Raw genomic sequence first — 16990 nt, 5'->3', positions numbered from 1 at the left:
GTGGCAGAACGCTGTTGAACCTATGCCGAAGCCTTGGACTTCGTATCCTCAATGGCCGCACCAAGGGAGACTCACTGGGAAGACATACCCTAAACTCCAATGTGGGCAGCAGTGTGATAGACTATGCCATCACAGATACAGTGGGGCAAAAAAGTATTTAGTCAGTCAGCAATAGTGTAAGTTCCACCACTTAAAAAGATGAGAGGCGTCTGTAATTTACATCATAGGTAGACCTCAACTATGGGAGATAAACTGAGAAAAAAAAATCCAGAAAGTCACATATGCATATTATGGTGGAAAATAAGTATTTGGTCAGAAACAAACAATCAAGATTTCTGGCTCTCACAGACCTGTAACTTCTTCTTTAAGAGTCTCCTCTTTCCTCCACTCATTACCTGTAGTAATGGCACCTGTTTAAACTTGTTATCAGTATAAAAAGACGCCTGTGCACACCCTCAAACAGTCTGACTCCAAACTCCACTATGGTGAAGACCAAAGAGCTGTCAAAGGACACCAGAAACAAAATTGTAGCCCTGCACCAGGCTGGGAAGACTGAATCTGCAATAGCCAACCAGCTTGGAGTGAAGAAATCAACAGTGGGAGCAATAATTAGAAAATGGAAGACATACAAGACCACTGATAATCTCCCTCGATCTGGGGCTCCACGCAAAATCCCACCCCGTGGGGTCAGAATGATCACAAGAACGGTGAGCAAAAATCCCAGAACCACGCGGGGGGACCTAGTGAATGAACTGCAGAGAGCTGGGACCAATGTAACAAGGCCTACCATAAGTAACACACTATGCCACCATGGACTCAGATCCTGCAGTGCCAGACGTGTCCCACTGCTTAACCCCTTTACCCCCAAGGGTGGTTTGCACGTCAATGACCAGGCCAATTTTTACAATTCTGACCACTGTCCCTTTATGAGGTTATAACTCCGAAACGCTTCAACGGATCCTGGTGATTCTGACATTGTTTTCTCGTGACATATTGTACTTCATGATAGTGGTAAAATTTCTTTGATATTACCTGCGTTTATTTGTGAAAAAAACGGAAATTTGGCGAAAATTTTGAAAATTTCGCAATTTTAAAACTTTGAATTTTTATGCAATTAAATCACAGAGATATGTCACATAAAATACTTAATAAGTAACATTTCCCACATGTCTCCTTTACATCAGCATAATTTTGGAACCAATTTTTTTTTTTGTTAGGGAGTTATAAGGGTTAAAAGTTGACCAGCAATTTCTCATTTTTACAACACCATTTTTTTTTAGGGACCACGTCTCATTTGAAGTCATTTTGAGGGGTCTATATGATAGAAAATGCCCAAGTGTGACACCATTCTAAAAACTGCACCCCTCAAGGTGCTCAAAACCACATTCATGAAGTTTATTAACCCTTCAGGTGTTTAATAGGAATTTTTGGAATGTTTAAATAAAAATGAACATTTAACTTTTTTACACAAAAAATTTACTTCAGCTCCAATTTGTTTTATTTTACCAAGGATAACAGGAGAAAATGGACCCCAAAAGTTGTTGTCCAATTTGTCCTGAGTACGCTGATACCCCATATGTGGCAGTAAACCACTGTTTGGGCGCATGGGAGAGCTCGGAAGGGAAGGAGCGCCGTTTGACTTTTCAATGCAAAATTGACAAAAATTGAGATGGGACGCCATGTTTCGTTTGGAGAGCCCCTGATGTGGCTAAACATTGAAACCCCCCACAAGTGACACCATTTTGGAAAGTAGACCCCCTAAGGAACTTATCTAGAGGTGTGGTGAGCACTTTGACCCACCAAGTGCTTCACAGAAGTTTATAATGCAGAGCCATAAAAATAAAACAAAATTTTTTTCCCACAAAAATTATTTTTTAGCCCCCAGTTTTGTATTTTCCCTAGGGTAACAGGAGAAATTGGACCCCAAAAGTTGTTGTCCAATTTGTCCTGAGTACGCTGATACCCCATATGTGGGGGGGAACCACCGTTTGGGCGCATGGGAGGGCTCGGAAGGGAAGGAGCGCCATTTGGAATGCAGACTTAGATGGAATGGTCTGTAGGCGTCACATTGCGTTTGCAGAGCCCCTAATGTACCTAAACAGTAGAAACCCCCTACAAGTGACCCCATATTGGAAACTAGACCCCTCAATGAACTTATCTAGATGTGTTGTGAGAACTTTGAACCCCCAAGTGTTTCACTACAGTTTATAACGCAGAGCCGTGAAAATAAAAAATCTTTGTTTTCCCACAAAAATTATTTTTTAGCCCCCAGTTTTGTATTTTCCCAAGGGTAACAGGAGAAATTGGTCCACAAAAGTTGTTGTCCAATTTGTCCTGAGTACGCTGATACCCCATATGTGAGGGTAAACCCCTGTTTGGGCACACAGGAGAGCTCGGAAGGGAAGGAGCACTGTTTTACTTTTTCAACGCAGAATTGGCTGGAATTGAGATCGGACGCCATGTCGTGTTTGGAGAGCCCCTGATGTGCCGAAACAGTGGAAACCCCCCAATTATAACTGAAACCCTAATCTAAACACACCCCTAACCCTAATTCCAACGGTAACCCTAACCACACCTCTAACCCTGACACACCCCTAACCCTAATCCCAACCCTATTCCCAACTGTAAATGTAATCTAAACCCTAACAGTAACTTTAGCCCCAACACTAACTGTAGCCCCAACCCTAACCCTAGCCCTAACCCTAACCCTAGCCCTAACCCTAGCCCTAACCCTAGCCCTAACCCTAGCCCTAATGGGAAAATGGAAATAAATACATTTTTTTTTATTTTTCCCTAAGGGGGTGATGAAGGGGGGTTTGATTTACTTTTATAGCGAGTTTTTTAGCGGATTTTTATGATTGGCAGCCGTCACACACTGAAAGACCCTTTTTATTGCAAAAAATATTTTTTGCGTTACCACATTTTGAGAGCTATAATTTTTCCATATTTTGGTCCACAGAGTCATGTGAGGTCTTGTTTTTTGCGGGACGAGTTGACGTTTTTATTGAAAACATTTTCGGGCACGTGACATTTTTTGATCGCTTTTTATTCCGATTTTTGTGAGGAAGAATGACCAAAAACCAGCTATTCATGAATTTCTATTGGGGGAGGCGTTTATACCGTTCCGCGTTTGGTAAAATTGATAAATCAGTTTTATTCTTCGGGTCAGTACGATTACAGCAACACCTCATTTATATCATTTTTTTATGTTTTGGCGCTTTTATACGATAAAAACTATTTTACAGAAAAAATAATTATTTTTGCATCGCTTTATTCTCAGGACTATAACTTTTTTATTTTTTTGCTGATGATGATGTATGGCGGCTCGTTTTTTGCGGCACAAGATGACGTTTTCAGCGGTACCATGGTTATTTATATCTGTCCTTTTGATCGCGTGTTATTCCACTTTTTGTTCGGCGGTATGATAATAAAGCGTTGTTTTTTGCCTCGTTTTTTTTTTTTTTTTCTTACGGTGTTTACTGAAGGGGTTAACTAGTGGGACAGTTTTATAGGTCGGGTCGTTACGGACGTGGCGATACTAAATATGTGTACTTTTATTGGGGTTTTTTTTTTATTTAGATGAAGAAATGTATTTATGGGAATAATATTTTTTTTTTTTTTCATTATTTTGGAATATTTTTTTTTATTTTTTTTACACATTTGGAAAATTTTTTTTTTACATTGCCCCAGGGGGGGACGTCACAGATCAGTGATCTGACAGTTTGCACAGCACTCTGTCAGATCACTGATCTGATAGCAGTGCAGGCTGCTTCACAGTGCCTGCTCTAAGCAGGCTCTGTGAAGCCACCTCCCTCCCTGCAGGACCCGGATCCGCGGCCATCTTGGATCCGGGGCTGGAGGGAGCAGGGAGGGAGGTGAGACCCTCGCAGCAACGCGATCACATCGCGTTGCTCAGAGGGTCTCAGGGAAGCCCGCAGGGAGCCCCCTCCCTGCGCGGTGCTTCCCTGCACCGCCGGCACATCGCGATCATCTTTGATCGCGGTGTGCCAGGGGTTAATGTGCCGGGGGCGGTCCGTGACCGCTCCTGGCACATAGTGCCGGATGTCAGCTGCGATAAGCAGCTGACACCCGGCCGCGATCGGCCGCGCTCCCCCCGTGAGCGCGGCCGATCGGCTATGACGTACTATCCCGTCCAGGGTCAGATAAGCCCAGGGCACCTCGACGGGATAGTACGTCTAAGGTCACAGAGGGGTTAAGCCAGTACATGTCCGGGCCCGTCTGAAGTTTGCTAGAGAGCATTTGGATGATCCAGAGGAGTTTTGGGAGAATGTCCTATGGTCTGATGAAAACAAACTGGAACTGTTTGGTAGAAACACAACTTGTCGTGTTTGGAGGAAAAAGAATACTGAGTTGCATCCATCAAACACCATACCTACTGTAAAGCATGGTGGTGGAAACATCATGCTTTGGGGCTGTTTCTCTGCAAAGGGGCCAGGACGACTGATCCGGGTACATGAAAGAATGAATGGGGCCATGTATCGTGAGATTTTGAGTGCAAACCTCCTTCCATCAGCAAGGGCATTGAAGATGAAACGTGGCTGGGTCTTTCAACATGACAATGATCCAAAGCACACCGCCAGGGCAACGAAGGAGTGGCTTCGTAAGAAGCATTTCAAGGTCCTGGAGTGGCCTAGCCAGTCTCCAGATCTCAACCCTATAGAAAACCTTTGGAGGGAGTTGAAAGTCCGTGTTGCCAAGCGAATAGCCAAAAACATCACTGCTCTAGAGGAGATCTGCATGGAGGAATGGGCCAACATACCAACAACAGTGTGTGGCAACCTTGTGAAGACTTACAGAAAACGTTTGACCTCTGTCATTGCCAACAAAGGATATATTACAAAGTATTGAGATGAAATTTTGTTTCTGACCAAATACTTATTTTTCACCATAATATGCAAATAAATTGTTAAAAAAACAGACAATGTGATTTTCTGGATTTTTTTTTCTCAGTTTGTCTCCCATAGTTGAGGTCTACCTATGATGTAAATTACAGACGCCTCTCATCTTTTTAAGTGGTGGAACTTGCACTATTGCTGACTGACTAAATACTTTTTTGCCCCACTGTATGGACCCTACAAATATTGGCGCCCTTATAGTCACCCCACAAACACATCTGTCAGACCATAACCAACTGCTCCTATACATCAAATCCACACAGAAATCACCCTCACAAACCCAGCAAAAGACCGGCCTCTTTAGCCTGCCACCATCCTTCAAATGGTCCAAGATGTCGGCCCCAAAATACAAAGATGCCATCAACAGACCAGAGATCAAGGAGAAGCTCCAATGTTTCCATAATAACGTGTATGAACTCAACCCAGAAGGAGTACACCTAGCGGTAAGAGACCTTAACGACATTCTATATGCCATGGCAGAAATGTCTGACCTGAAAAGAAGCATCAACAAGAGACCGAGTAAACAAAATCCCAACAACTGGTTTGACAAAGAATGCAAGACCATACGGAAGGCCCTAAGAATGGCCTCAAATAAAAAACACAGAGACCCCAATAACCCCACTCTGAGAGAAGCCTACCACACCGTACAACGAAATTACAGAGCCATCCTCAGAAACAAAAAGCAAAACGACATCTCTACCAAACTCCTCCAACTCCAAGATGCCCTTGAAGACAACAAATTTTGGGAACTGTGGAATCACCTTGGATCCAACCAGAAAAGCAACAGCCTCCACATCCAGAGCGGCAACATCTGGCTCCAGTACTTCAAGGACCTCTACAATGACATCCCAAGTGAAGACCTGAACGTGGCACAAAAAGAGCTTGTGAGAAAACTGAAAGATATGGAGGAAAAGTTCAAAGATTTCCAAAATCCTCTGGATACACCAATCACACTGACAGAAATAACAGAAAGGATCACACAGATAAAAGGTAAAAAAGCCAGTGGTCCAGATGGGATCCTCCCAGAAATGCTGAAATACAGCCCTCCAGACATCCAGGCTGCGATAACAAAACTATTTAATATTGTACTGCAGGCCGGCTGCTTCCCCAAAAACTGGAACCAAGGCCTCATAACCCCTATACACAAAAATGGGGACAAGTACGACCCAGCAAACTACCGAGGGATATGTGTCAGCAGCAACCTGGGTAAACTCTTCAACTGCATCCTGAACAAGAGGATCCTCACCGAGCACAACGTCCTCAGCAAGAGCCAAGCAGGGTTCATGCCAAACCACCGCACCACTGACCACATCTACACTCTGCACATCCTCATCAAGAGCCACGTCCACAATACAAAGAACGGGAAGATATACGCTTGTTTTGTGGACTTCAAGAAGGCCTTCGACTCAGTGTTGCACCAAGGACTATTCCTAAAATTGCTGGGGAGCGGAATAGGAGGCAAAACATATGATGTCATCCGAAGCTCCTACACAGAGAACAGTTGCAGTGTGAAGGTCAACGGAAGGAGGACAGCCTATTTCCAACAAAGTCGAGGAGTGAGACAGGGCTGCAGCCTCAGTCCAACGCTCTTTAACATCTACATCAATGAGCTGGCAGTGGCCCTAGAGTCCTCCTCAGCACCAGGACTCACCCTCCATGACACCCAGGTGAAATTTCTGCTGTATGCAGATGACCTCGTGCTGTTATCACCAACTGAGAAAGGCCTCCAAGATCATCTGAAAATCCTAGAGACCTTCAGCAGCACATGGGCACTGCCAATCAACGAGAAAAAAACAAATATCATGGTGTTCCAGAAAAGAAAGCAGAAACCCACTGGCAATCCTACCTTTATGATAGACAACCGTCCACTTACTGAAACCAACAGGTACACCTACCTGGGCCTAGAACTCAGCCAGTCAGGGAGCTTCAAGCAAGCCATAGAGTCACTAAAAGACAAGGCATCCAAAGCCTTCTATGCCATCAGAAGGCGTCTGTACCACCTCAAGGCACCAGTAACCGTATGGCTAAAAATTTTTGACTCCATCATTGCCCCAATTCTTCTATACGGTAGTGAGGTCTGGGGCCCAGTCTCATACCCAAACTGGTCAAAGTGGGACGCTGGGCCGACAGAAATATTCCACCTAGAGTTCTGCAAGCATCTTCTCCAAGTCCATCAGAGCACATCAAATAGCGCCTGCCGAGCAGAGCTGGGCAGATTCCCACTACACATCGCAATAAAGAAGAAGGCGCTGTCATTCAAGGCTCATCTACAAAGTAGCAGTCCCAGCTCCTACCATCACAAAGCCTTCCTACACCAGGAAGCCTCAGGAAGCCTCCCAAGAAAAAGTACCCAAAGCCAGTCTGACCAAGCCATCAACCTCCATGGCCTGACAAAAGGTGAAATCCAGAAAATAGTACACAAAGTCAAAGAGGAATATCTCAGCATCTGGAGGAACGACATAAACAAATCCCAGAAACTGACAATTACATAGTTACATAGTTATTAAGGTTGAAGGAAGACTATATGTCCATCTAGTTCAACCCATAGCCTAACCTAACATGCCCTAACATGTTGATCCAGAGGAAGGCAAAAAAAACCCATGTGGCAAAGAGTAAGCTCCACATTGGGGAAAAAAATTCCTTCCCGACTCCACATACGGCAATCAGACTAATTCCCTGGACAATATACCGGAATCTACAGAGGGAGTACAAACTGGCCCCATATCTAGAGAAACTAGAAAACCCCAAAGATCGACAGATCCTGAGCCGGTACAGACTGAGCGCCCACAGCCTACTCATCGAATCCGGGCGGCACCGACAGAACTACAAGCCTCGAGAGAACAGACTCTGCCAGCAGTGCCCCCAGGAGGTCGTGGAGGATGAGGCCCACTTCCTGCTGAGGTGCTCCAGATACTCCGCAGTGAGGGACACTCACTTCAAGAGGCTGTCTGATCTCCTCCCAGACTTCACCTCCAAGGAGGAGGAAGAGAAACTGCCGATAATACTGGGGGAAGAGGAAAGTGCAGTGGCCGTAGCAGCGGAATATGTCAGTGCCTGCCACAGACTAAGAGGAGCCTGATATGTCATGGACTCCCGTACCCCAACACTGGACATATCCCTATCCCCCGACTAAAGAGCCCGATATGTCATGGACTCCTATACCCCACCCTGGAAACATCCCCTATCCTCTAAAAGGAATTTGATATTCCCTGGACCTCTATATGCCCCCCCTCCTCCACCACCGTATTTTTACCATATGCTTTGGCAATGCTAACATGTACTTAGTCCTGCCAATAAAGCTCATTTGAATTTGAATTTGATAGATACACTCACTTCAAGAGACTGTCTGATCTCCTCCCAGATTTCACCTCCAAGGAGGAGGAAGAGAAACTGCCGATAATACTGGGGGAAGAGGAAAGTGCAGTGGCCGTAGCAGCGGAATATGTCAGTGCCTGCCACAGACTAAGAGGAGCCTGATATGTCATGGACTCCCGTACCACAACACTGGACATATCCCTATCCCCCGACTAAAGAGCCCGATATGTCATGGACTCCTATACCCCACCCTGGAAACATTCCCTATCCTCTAAAAGGAATTTGATATTCCCTGGACCTCTATATGCCCCCCCTCCCCCACCCCCGTATTTTTACCATATGCTTTGGCAATGCTAACATGTACTTAGTCCTGCCAATAAAGCTCATTTGAATTTGAATTTGAATTTGAGATAGATATGGGGTAGATATATAGATAGATAGATATGGGGTAGATAGATAGATAGATAGATAGATAGATAGATAGATAGATAGATAGATAGATAGATAGATAGATAGATATGGGATAGATAGATATGGGGTAGATAGATAGATAGATAGATAGATAGATAGATAGATAGATAGATAGATAGATAGATATAGATATGGGATAGATAAATAGATAGATAGATAGATAGATAGATATGGGGTAGATAAATAGATAGATAGATATGGGATAGATAGATAGATAGATAGATAGATAGATAGATAGATAGATAGATAGATAGATAGATAGATAGATATGGGGTAGATAAATAGATAGATAGATAGATAGATAGATAGATAGATAGATAGACAGATAGATATGGGGTAGATAAATAGATAGATAGATATGGGATAGATAGATAGATAGATAGATAGATAGATATGGGGTAGATAAATAGATAGATAGATAGATAGATAGATAGACAGATAGATATGGGGTAGATAGATAGATAGATAGATAGATAGATAGATAGATAGATAGACAGATAGATATGGGGTAGATAAATAGATAGATAGATAGATAGGGGGTAGATAGATAGATTGATTGATAGATAGATAGATAGATAGATATGGGGTAGATAAATAGATAGATAGATATGGGATAGATAGATAGATAGATAGATAGATAGATAGATAGATAGATAGATATGGGGTAGATAAATAGATAGATAGATATGGGATAGATAGATAGATAGATAGATAGATAGATAGATAGATAGATAGATAGATAGATAGATAGATATGGGGTAGATAAATAGATAGATAGATAGATAGATAGATAGACAGATAGATATGGGGTAGATAAATAGATAGATAGATATGGGATAGATAGATAGATAGATAGATAGATAGATAGATAGATAGATAGATAGATATGGGGTAGATAGATAGATAGATAGATAGATAGATAGATAGATATGGGGTAGATAGATAGATAGATATGGGATAGATAGATAGATAGATAGATAGATAGATAGATAGATAGATAGATAGATAGATAGATATGGGGTAGATAGATAGATTGATAGATAGATATGGGGTAGATAAATAGATAGATATGGGATAGATAGATAGATAGATAGATAGATAGATAGATAGATAGATAGATAGATAGATAGATAGCTCTGTCTCCGCCCTGAAAAACAAAAACATCAAACAGGGCCGGAGCTCAGGAGGAATATTAGTATGGTACAAAGAAGAGCTCCATGAACATATCAGAGCAGTGAAGAGAGGAGACAGCCATATCTGGATAAGAATAAGCCGCTCCATCCTCACATCCGTGGCCGACATCTACCTCTGTGCAGTGTACGTAGCACCTCCAGAGTCTCCATACTTCAACCCAGACAGCTTTGAGACCCTAAAGACTGAAGCTGCCCATTTCCAGACTCTTGGGAACGTTCTCATCTACGGAGACCTCAACGCAAGAACGGGAAGAGAAAGAGACTACCTGACCACTGATGGAAACATCTATATACTTGGAGCAGATACCGACTGTGACAACCCAGTGCACACCGACAGGAACAGCTATGATTGCACAGTTAATAAAAGTGGCAGAACGCTGTTGAACCTATGCCGAAGCCTTGGACTTCGTATCCTCAATGGCCGCACCAAGGGAGACTCACTGGGAAGACATACCCTAAACTCCCATGTGGGCAGCAGTGTGATAGACTATGCCATCACAGATATGGACCCTACAAATATTGGCGCCCTTATAGTCACCCCACAAACACATCTGTCAGACCATAACCAACTGCTCCTATACATCAAATCCACAAAGAAATCACCCTCACAAACCCCGCAAAAGACCGGCCTCTTTAGCCTGCCACCATCCTTCAAATGGTCCAAGATGTCGGCCCCAAAATACAAAGATGCCATCAACAGACCAGAGATCAAGGAGAAGCTCCAATGTTTCCATAATAACGTGTATGAACTCAACCCAGAAGGAGTACACCTAGCGGTAAGAGACCTTAACGACATTCTATGTGCCATGGCAGAAATGTCTGACCTGAAAAGAATCATCAACAAGAGACCGAGTAAACAAAATCCCAACAACTGGTTTGACAAAGAATGCAAGACCATACGGAAGGCCCTAAGAATGGCCTCAAATAAAAAACACAGAGACCCCAATAACCCCACTCTGAGAGAAGCCTACCACACCGTACAACGAAATTACAAAGCCATCCTCAGAAAGAAAAAGCAAAACGACATCTCTACCAAACTCCTCCAACTCCAAGATGCCCTTGAAGACAACAAATTTTGGGAACTGTGGAATCACCTTGGATCCAACCAGAAAAGCAACAGCCTCCACATCCAGAGCGGCAACATCTGGCTCCAGTACTTCAAGGACCTCTACAATGACATCCCAAGTGAAGACCTGAACCTGGCACAAAAAGAGCTTGTGAAAAAACTGAAAGATATGGAGGAAAAGTTCAAAGATTTCCAAAATCCTCTGGATACACCAATCACACTGACAGAAATAACAGAAAGGATCACACAGATAAAAGGTAAAAAAGCCAGTGGTCCAGATGGGATCCTCCCAGAAATGCTGAAATACAGCCCTCCAGACATCCAGGCTGCGATAACAAAACTATTTAATATTGTACTGCAGGCCGGCTGCTTCCCCAAAAACTGGAACCAAGGCCTCATAACCCCTATACACAAAAATGGGGACAAGTACGACCCAGCAAACTACCGAGGGATATGTGTCAGCAGCAACCTGGGTAAACTCTTCAACTGCATCCTGAACAAGAGGATCCTCACCTTCCTCACCGAGCACAACGTCCTCAGCAAGAGCCAAGCAGGGTTCATGCCAAACCACCGCACCACTGACCACATCTACACTCTGCACAGCCTCATCAAGAGCCACGTCCACAATACAAAGAACGGGAAGATATACGCTTGTTTTGTGGACTTCAAGAAGGCCTTCGACTCAGTGTGGCACCCAGGACTATTCCTAAAATTGCTGGGGAGCGGAATAGGAGGCAAAACATATGATGTCATCCGAAGCTCCTACACAGAGAACAGTTGCAGTGTGAAGGTCAACGGAAGGAGGACAGCCTATTTCCAACAAAGTCGAGGAGTGAGACAGGGCTGCAGCCTCAGTCCAACGCTCTTTAACATCTACATCAACGAGCTGGCAGTGGCCCTAGATTCCTCCTCAGCACCAGGACTCACCCTCCATGACACCCAGGTGAAATTTCTGCTGTATGCAGATGACCTCGTGCTGTTATCACCAACTGAGAAAGGCCTCCAAGATCATCTGAAAATCCTAGAGACCTTCAGCAGCACATGGGCACTGCCAATCAACGAGAAAAAAACTAATATCATGGTGTTCCAGAAAAGAAAGCAGAAACCCACTGGCAATCCTACCTTTATGATAGACAACCGTCCACTTACTGAAACCAACAGGTACACCTACCTGGGCCTAGAACTCAGCCAGTCAGGGAGCTTCAAGCAAGCCATAGAGTCACTAAAAGACAAGGCATCCAAAGCCTTCTATGCCATCAGAAGGCGTCTGTACCACCTCAAGGCACCAGTAACCGTATGGCTAAAAATTTTTGACTCCATCATTGCCCCAATTCTTCTATACGGTAGTGAGGTCTGGGGCCCAGTCTCATACCCAAACTGGTCAAAGTGGGACGCTGGGCCGACAGAAATATTCCACCTAGAGTTCTGCAAGCATCTTCTCCAAGTCCATCGGATCACATCAAATAGCGCCTGCCGAGCAGAGCTGGGCAGATTCCCACTACACATCGCAATAAAGAAGAAGGCGCTGTCATTCAAGGCTCATCTACAAAGTAGCAGTCCCAGCTCCTACCATCACAAAGCCTTCCTACACCAGGAAGCCTCAGGAAGCCTCCCAAGGAAAAGTACCCAAAGCCAGTCTGACCAAGCCATCAACCTCCATGGCCTGACAAAAGGTGAAATCCAGAAAATGGTACACAAAGTCAAAGAGGAATATCTCAGCATCTGGAGGAACGACATAAACAAATCCCAGAAACTGACAATATACCGGAATCTACAGAGGGAGTACAAACTGGCCCCATATCTAGAGAAACTAGAAAACCCCAAAGATCGACAGATCCTGAGCCGGTACAGACTGAGCGCCCACAGCCTACTCATCGAATCCGGGCGGCACCGACAGAACTACAAGCCTCGAGAGAACAGACTCTGCCAGCAGTGCCCCCAGGAGGCCGTGGAGGATGAGGCCCACTTCCTGCTGAGGTGCCCCAAATACTCCGCAGTGAGGGACACTCACTTCAAGAGGCTGTCTGATCTCCTCCCAGATTTCACCTCCAAGGAGGAGGAAGAGAAACTGCCGATAATACTGGGGGAAGAGGAAAGTGCAGTGGCCGTAGCAGCGGAATATGTCAGTGCCTGCCACAGACTAAGAGGAGCCTGATATGTCATGGACTCCCGTACCCCAACACTGGACATATCCCTATCCCCCGACTAAAGAGCCCGATATGTCATGGACTCCTATACCCCACCCTGGAAACATTCCCTATCCTCTAAAAGGAATTTGATATTCCCTGGACCTCTATATGCCCCCCCTCCCCCACCCCCGTATTTTTACCATATGCTTTGGCAATGCTAACATGTACTTAGTCCTGCCAATAAAGCTCATTTGAATTTGAATTTGATAGATAGATAGATAGATAGATAGATATGGGATAGATATGGGATAGATAGATAGATAGATAGATAGATAGATAGATAGATAGATAGATAGATAGATAGATAGATAGATAGATATGGGGTAGATAGATAGATAGATAGATAGATAGATAGATAGATAGATATGGGATAGATAGATAGATAGATAGATAGATAGATAGATAGATAGATAGATAGATAGATAGATATGGGGTAGATAAATAGATATAGATATGGGATAGATAGATAGATAGATAGATAGATAGATAGATAGATAGATAGATAGATAGATAGATAGATAGATATGGGGTAGATAAATAGATATAGATATGGGATAGATAGATAGATAGATAGATAGATAGATAGATAGATAGATAGATAGATAGATAGATAGATATGGGATAGATAGATAGATATGGGGTAGATAGATAGATAGATAATATACAGATAGATAGATATGGGGTAGATAGATAGATAGATAGATAGATAGATAGATAGATAGATAGATAGATAGATATGGGGTAGATAGATAGATAGATAGATAGATAGATAGATAGATAGATAGATATGAGATATGTTGATACATTTTATATATATGATTTTTAGATTGCTATTAGATATAAATGTAGATAAAAAATGAGATAGTTATATATTAGATAGGTCATAGAAATTCGATAAGACAGTTTTTAGCTACATAGTATTAGATAAAATAAATATTTATTGAGAAATAGATTAATATTTATATTAGCAGAATATGCAAACATAAATGACATACAAAAAGCATAATACATAAACCCGAATAATTCACATATCCCATAAACATATTTCTACAGCATTTCCCCTCTGAATTTGTATATAATGATGTACGTCCTCGGGTTGGTGGCTGTGTGAGGGGTGCAGAGGTTGCTGAGGGCATGGCCCAGAAGTAGGGGCTCAGTGAGCTCTATGTGAGTTCCCAGTGTGACTCACCCGGCGGCATTGCGTCCCCTCCCGGGATAGGGTGGCATCGGGTACCAGTCAGGAGCAGGAGAGGGAGCAGCAGTAATTGGAGCATGGTGCAGGAACTTGGCAGCTTCACTGTGTCCTAGGACCCGTGTCTGGCAGCTGGCTACCTGTCTGTGGCGGCTGTCTGTCTCCTCAGATGTGCTCTCGGTCTCTGACAAGCTGGATTTCCTAAGAATTGTGTGTCTTCCAATGTTTCCGTGACCCTCCCCTGTTGTTTGCCACTTCTCCCTGTGACTGGATCCCTGTGTGTGCCTCTCAGCCTCTGTCTAGTCTGTCAGTATCTCCCCCTCATTTGTGCCCCTATGTCTGCCCTGTGTCTCAGAATTGGGAGAACAATCCGGCCGCCCCCTCCTCTGCACTTCTTTATTTCCCCGAGTCTCCCCCTCCTCTCTCCGAGTCCCCCACGCTGGGTGTCGGTTTCCTCTATATGGCTCCTCACTTTTGTTGTACTGTTGCCTCACCTGTCTGTGTGTGTATGTGCCTGTCTGCCCGGTGTCTGGCCGCGTCTGGGAATGCGCCGATACTCTACACACGCCTGTCTGACTGCCCTCCCTGTGACACGTGAGAACATTTCTGTAACTTTATCCACTTGCCCGTTGTGTGTCTGTGTGGGTGTGTCAGCGTGTGTGTGCCAGTGTGTGTGTGCCCGGTGGTCCTCCTGTCTGGCTCACGCCTCATAAACTCCAGGACTTGGCTGTGTCTCCTGCCTCCCTGTGCCCTCCTTTCCCGTTCAGGTATGTGCAGGCAGGCACAGTGTGTGAGATACTATGCGGATCTGTAGGGGAACTACCACTCTGACACCATGGTGCTATATGTGGCGCTATGTATGGTGCTATATACACTGCTATATATGGTGCTATATGTGGCGCTATGTATGGTGCTATATACACTGCTATATATGGTGCTATATGTGGCGCTATGTATGGTGCTATATACACTGCTATATATGGCGCTATATGTGGCGCTATGTATGGTGCTATATACACTGCTATATATGGTGCTATATGTGGCGCTATGTATGGTGCTATATACACTGCTATATATGGTGCTATATGTGGCGCTATGTATGGTGCTATATACACTGCTATATATGGTGCTATATGTGGCGCTATGTATGGTGCTATATACACTGCTATATATGGTGCTATATGTGGCGCTATGTATGGTGCTATATACACTGCTATATATGGTGCTATATGTGGCGCTATGTATGGTGCTATATACACTGCTATATATGGCGCTATATGTGGCGCTATGTATGGTGCTATATACACTGCTATATATGGTGCTATATGTGGCGCTATGTATGGTGCTATATACACTGCTATATATGGTGCTATATGTGGCGCTATGTATGGTGCTATATACACTGCTATATATGGTGCTATATGTGGCGCTATGTATGGTGCTATATACACTGCTATATATGGTGCTATATGTGGCGCTATGTATGGTGCTATATACACTGCTATATATGGTGCTATATGTGGCGCTATGTATGGTGCTATATACACTGCTATATATGGCGCTATATGTGGCGCTATGTATGGTGCTATATACACTGCTATATATGGTGCTATATGTGGCGCTATGTATGGTGCTATATACACTGCTATATATGGTGCTATATGTGGCGCTATGTATGGTGCTATATACACTGCTATATATGGTGCTATATGTGGCGCTATGTATGGTGCTATATACACTGCTATATATGGTGCTATATGTGGCGCTATGTATGGTGCTATATACACTGCTATATATGGTGCTATATGTGGCGCTATGTATGGTGCTATATACACTGCTATATATGGCGCTATATGTGGCACTATGTATGGTGCTATATACACTGCTATATATGGTGCTATATGTGGCGCTATGTATGGTGCTATATACACTGCTATATGTGGCGCTATATGTGGCGCTATGTATGGTGCTATATACACTGCTATATATCGTGCTTCGTGCTATATATGGTGCTATATACACTGCTATATATCGTGCTTCGTGCTATATATGGTGCTATATGTGGCGCTATGTATGGTGCTATATACACTGCTATATATGGTGCTATATGTGGCGCTATGTATGGTGCTATATACACTGCTATATATGGTGCTATATGTGGCGCTATGTATGGTGCTATATGTGGCGCTATGTATGGTGCTATATACACTGCTATATATGGCGCTATATGTGGCACTATGTATGGTGCTATATGTGGCGCTATATATGGTGCTATATGTAGCGCTATGTATGGTGCTATATGTGGCGCTATGTATGGTGCTATATGTGGCGCTATGTATGGTGCTATATACACTGCTATATATGGTGCTATATGTGGCGCTATGTATGGCGCTATATACACTGCTATATATGGCGCTATATACACTGCTATATATGGTGCTATATACACTGCTATACATGGAGCTATATACACTGCTATATATGGTGCTATATACACTGCTATGTATGGTGCTATATACACTGCTATATATGGTGCTATATACACTGCTATACATGGAGCTATATACACTGCTATATATGGTGCTATATACACTGCTAAATATGGTGCTATATACACTGCTATATATGGTGCTATATACAATACTATA

The 16990-nt window shown here is 43.6% G+C and overlaps 1 protein-coding gene across 1 annotated transcript in view; it reads right to left on the bottom strand.

The window, feature by feature from the left end:
* FSTL3 (follistatin like 3) overlaps nucleotides 1-14883 on the bottom strand; it is a 426956-nt gene extending 412073 nt beyond the window's left edge. The window contains exon 1 of the mRNA XM_069767836.1: nucleotides 14340-14883. Within this exon, the coding sequence (XP_069623937.1) occupies nucleotides 14340-14424 (85 nt within the window). The 5' untranslated portion in view covers nucleotides 14425-14883. The remainder of the gene's footprint in view (nucleotides 1-14339) is intronic.
* Nucleotides 14884-16990: the final 2107 nt, after the last annotated feature.

This window comes from Ranitomeya imitator, chromosome 1, assembly GCF_032444005.1.
Source record: "Ranitomeya imitator isolate aRanImi1 chromosome 1, aRanImi1.pri, whole genome shotgun sequence".
Taxonomy (NCBI): Eukaryota; Metazoa; Chordata; class Amphibia; order Anura; family Dendrobatidae; genus Ranitomeya; species Ranitomeya imitator.
The sequence above is the reverse complement of the archived record's forward strand: the minus strand, read 5'-3'. Positions and strand labels throughout refer to the sequence as shown.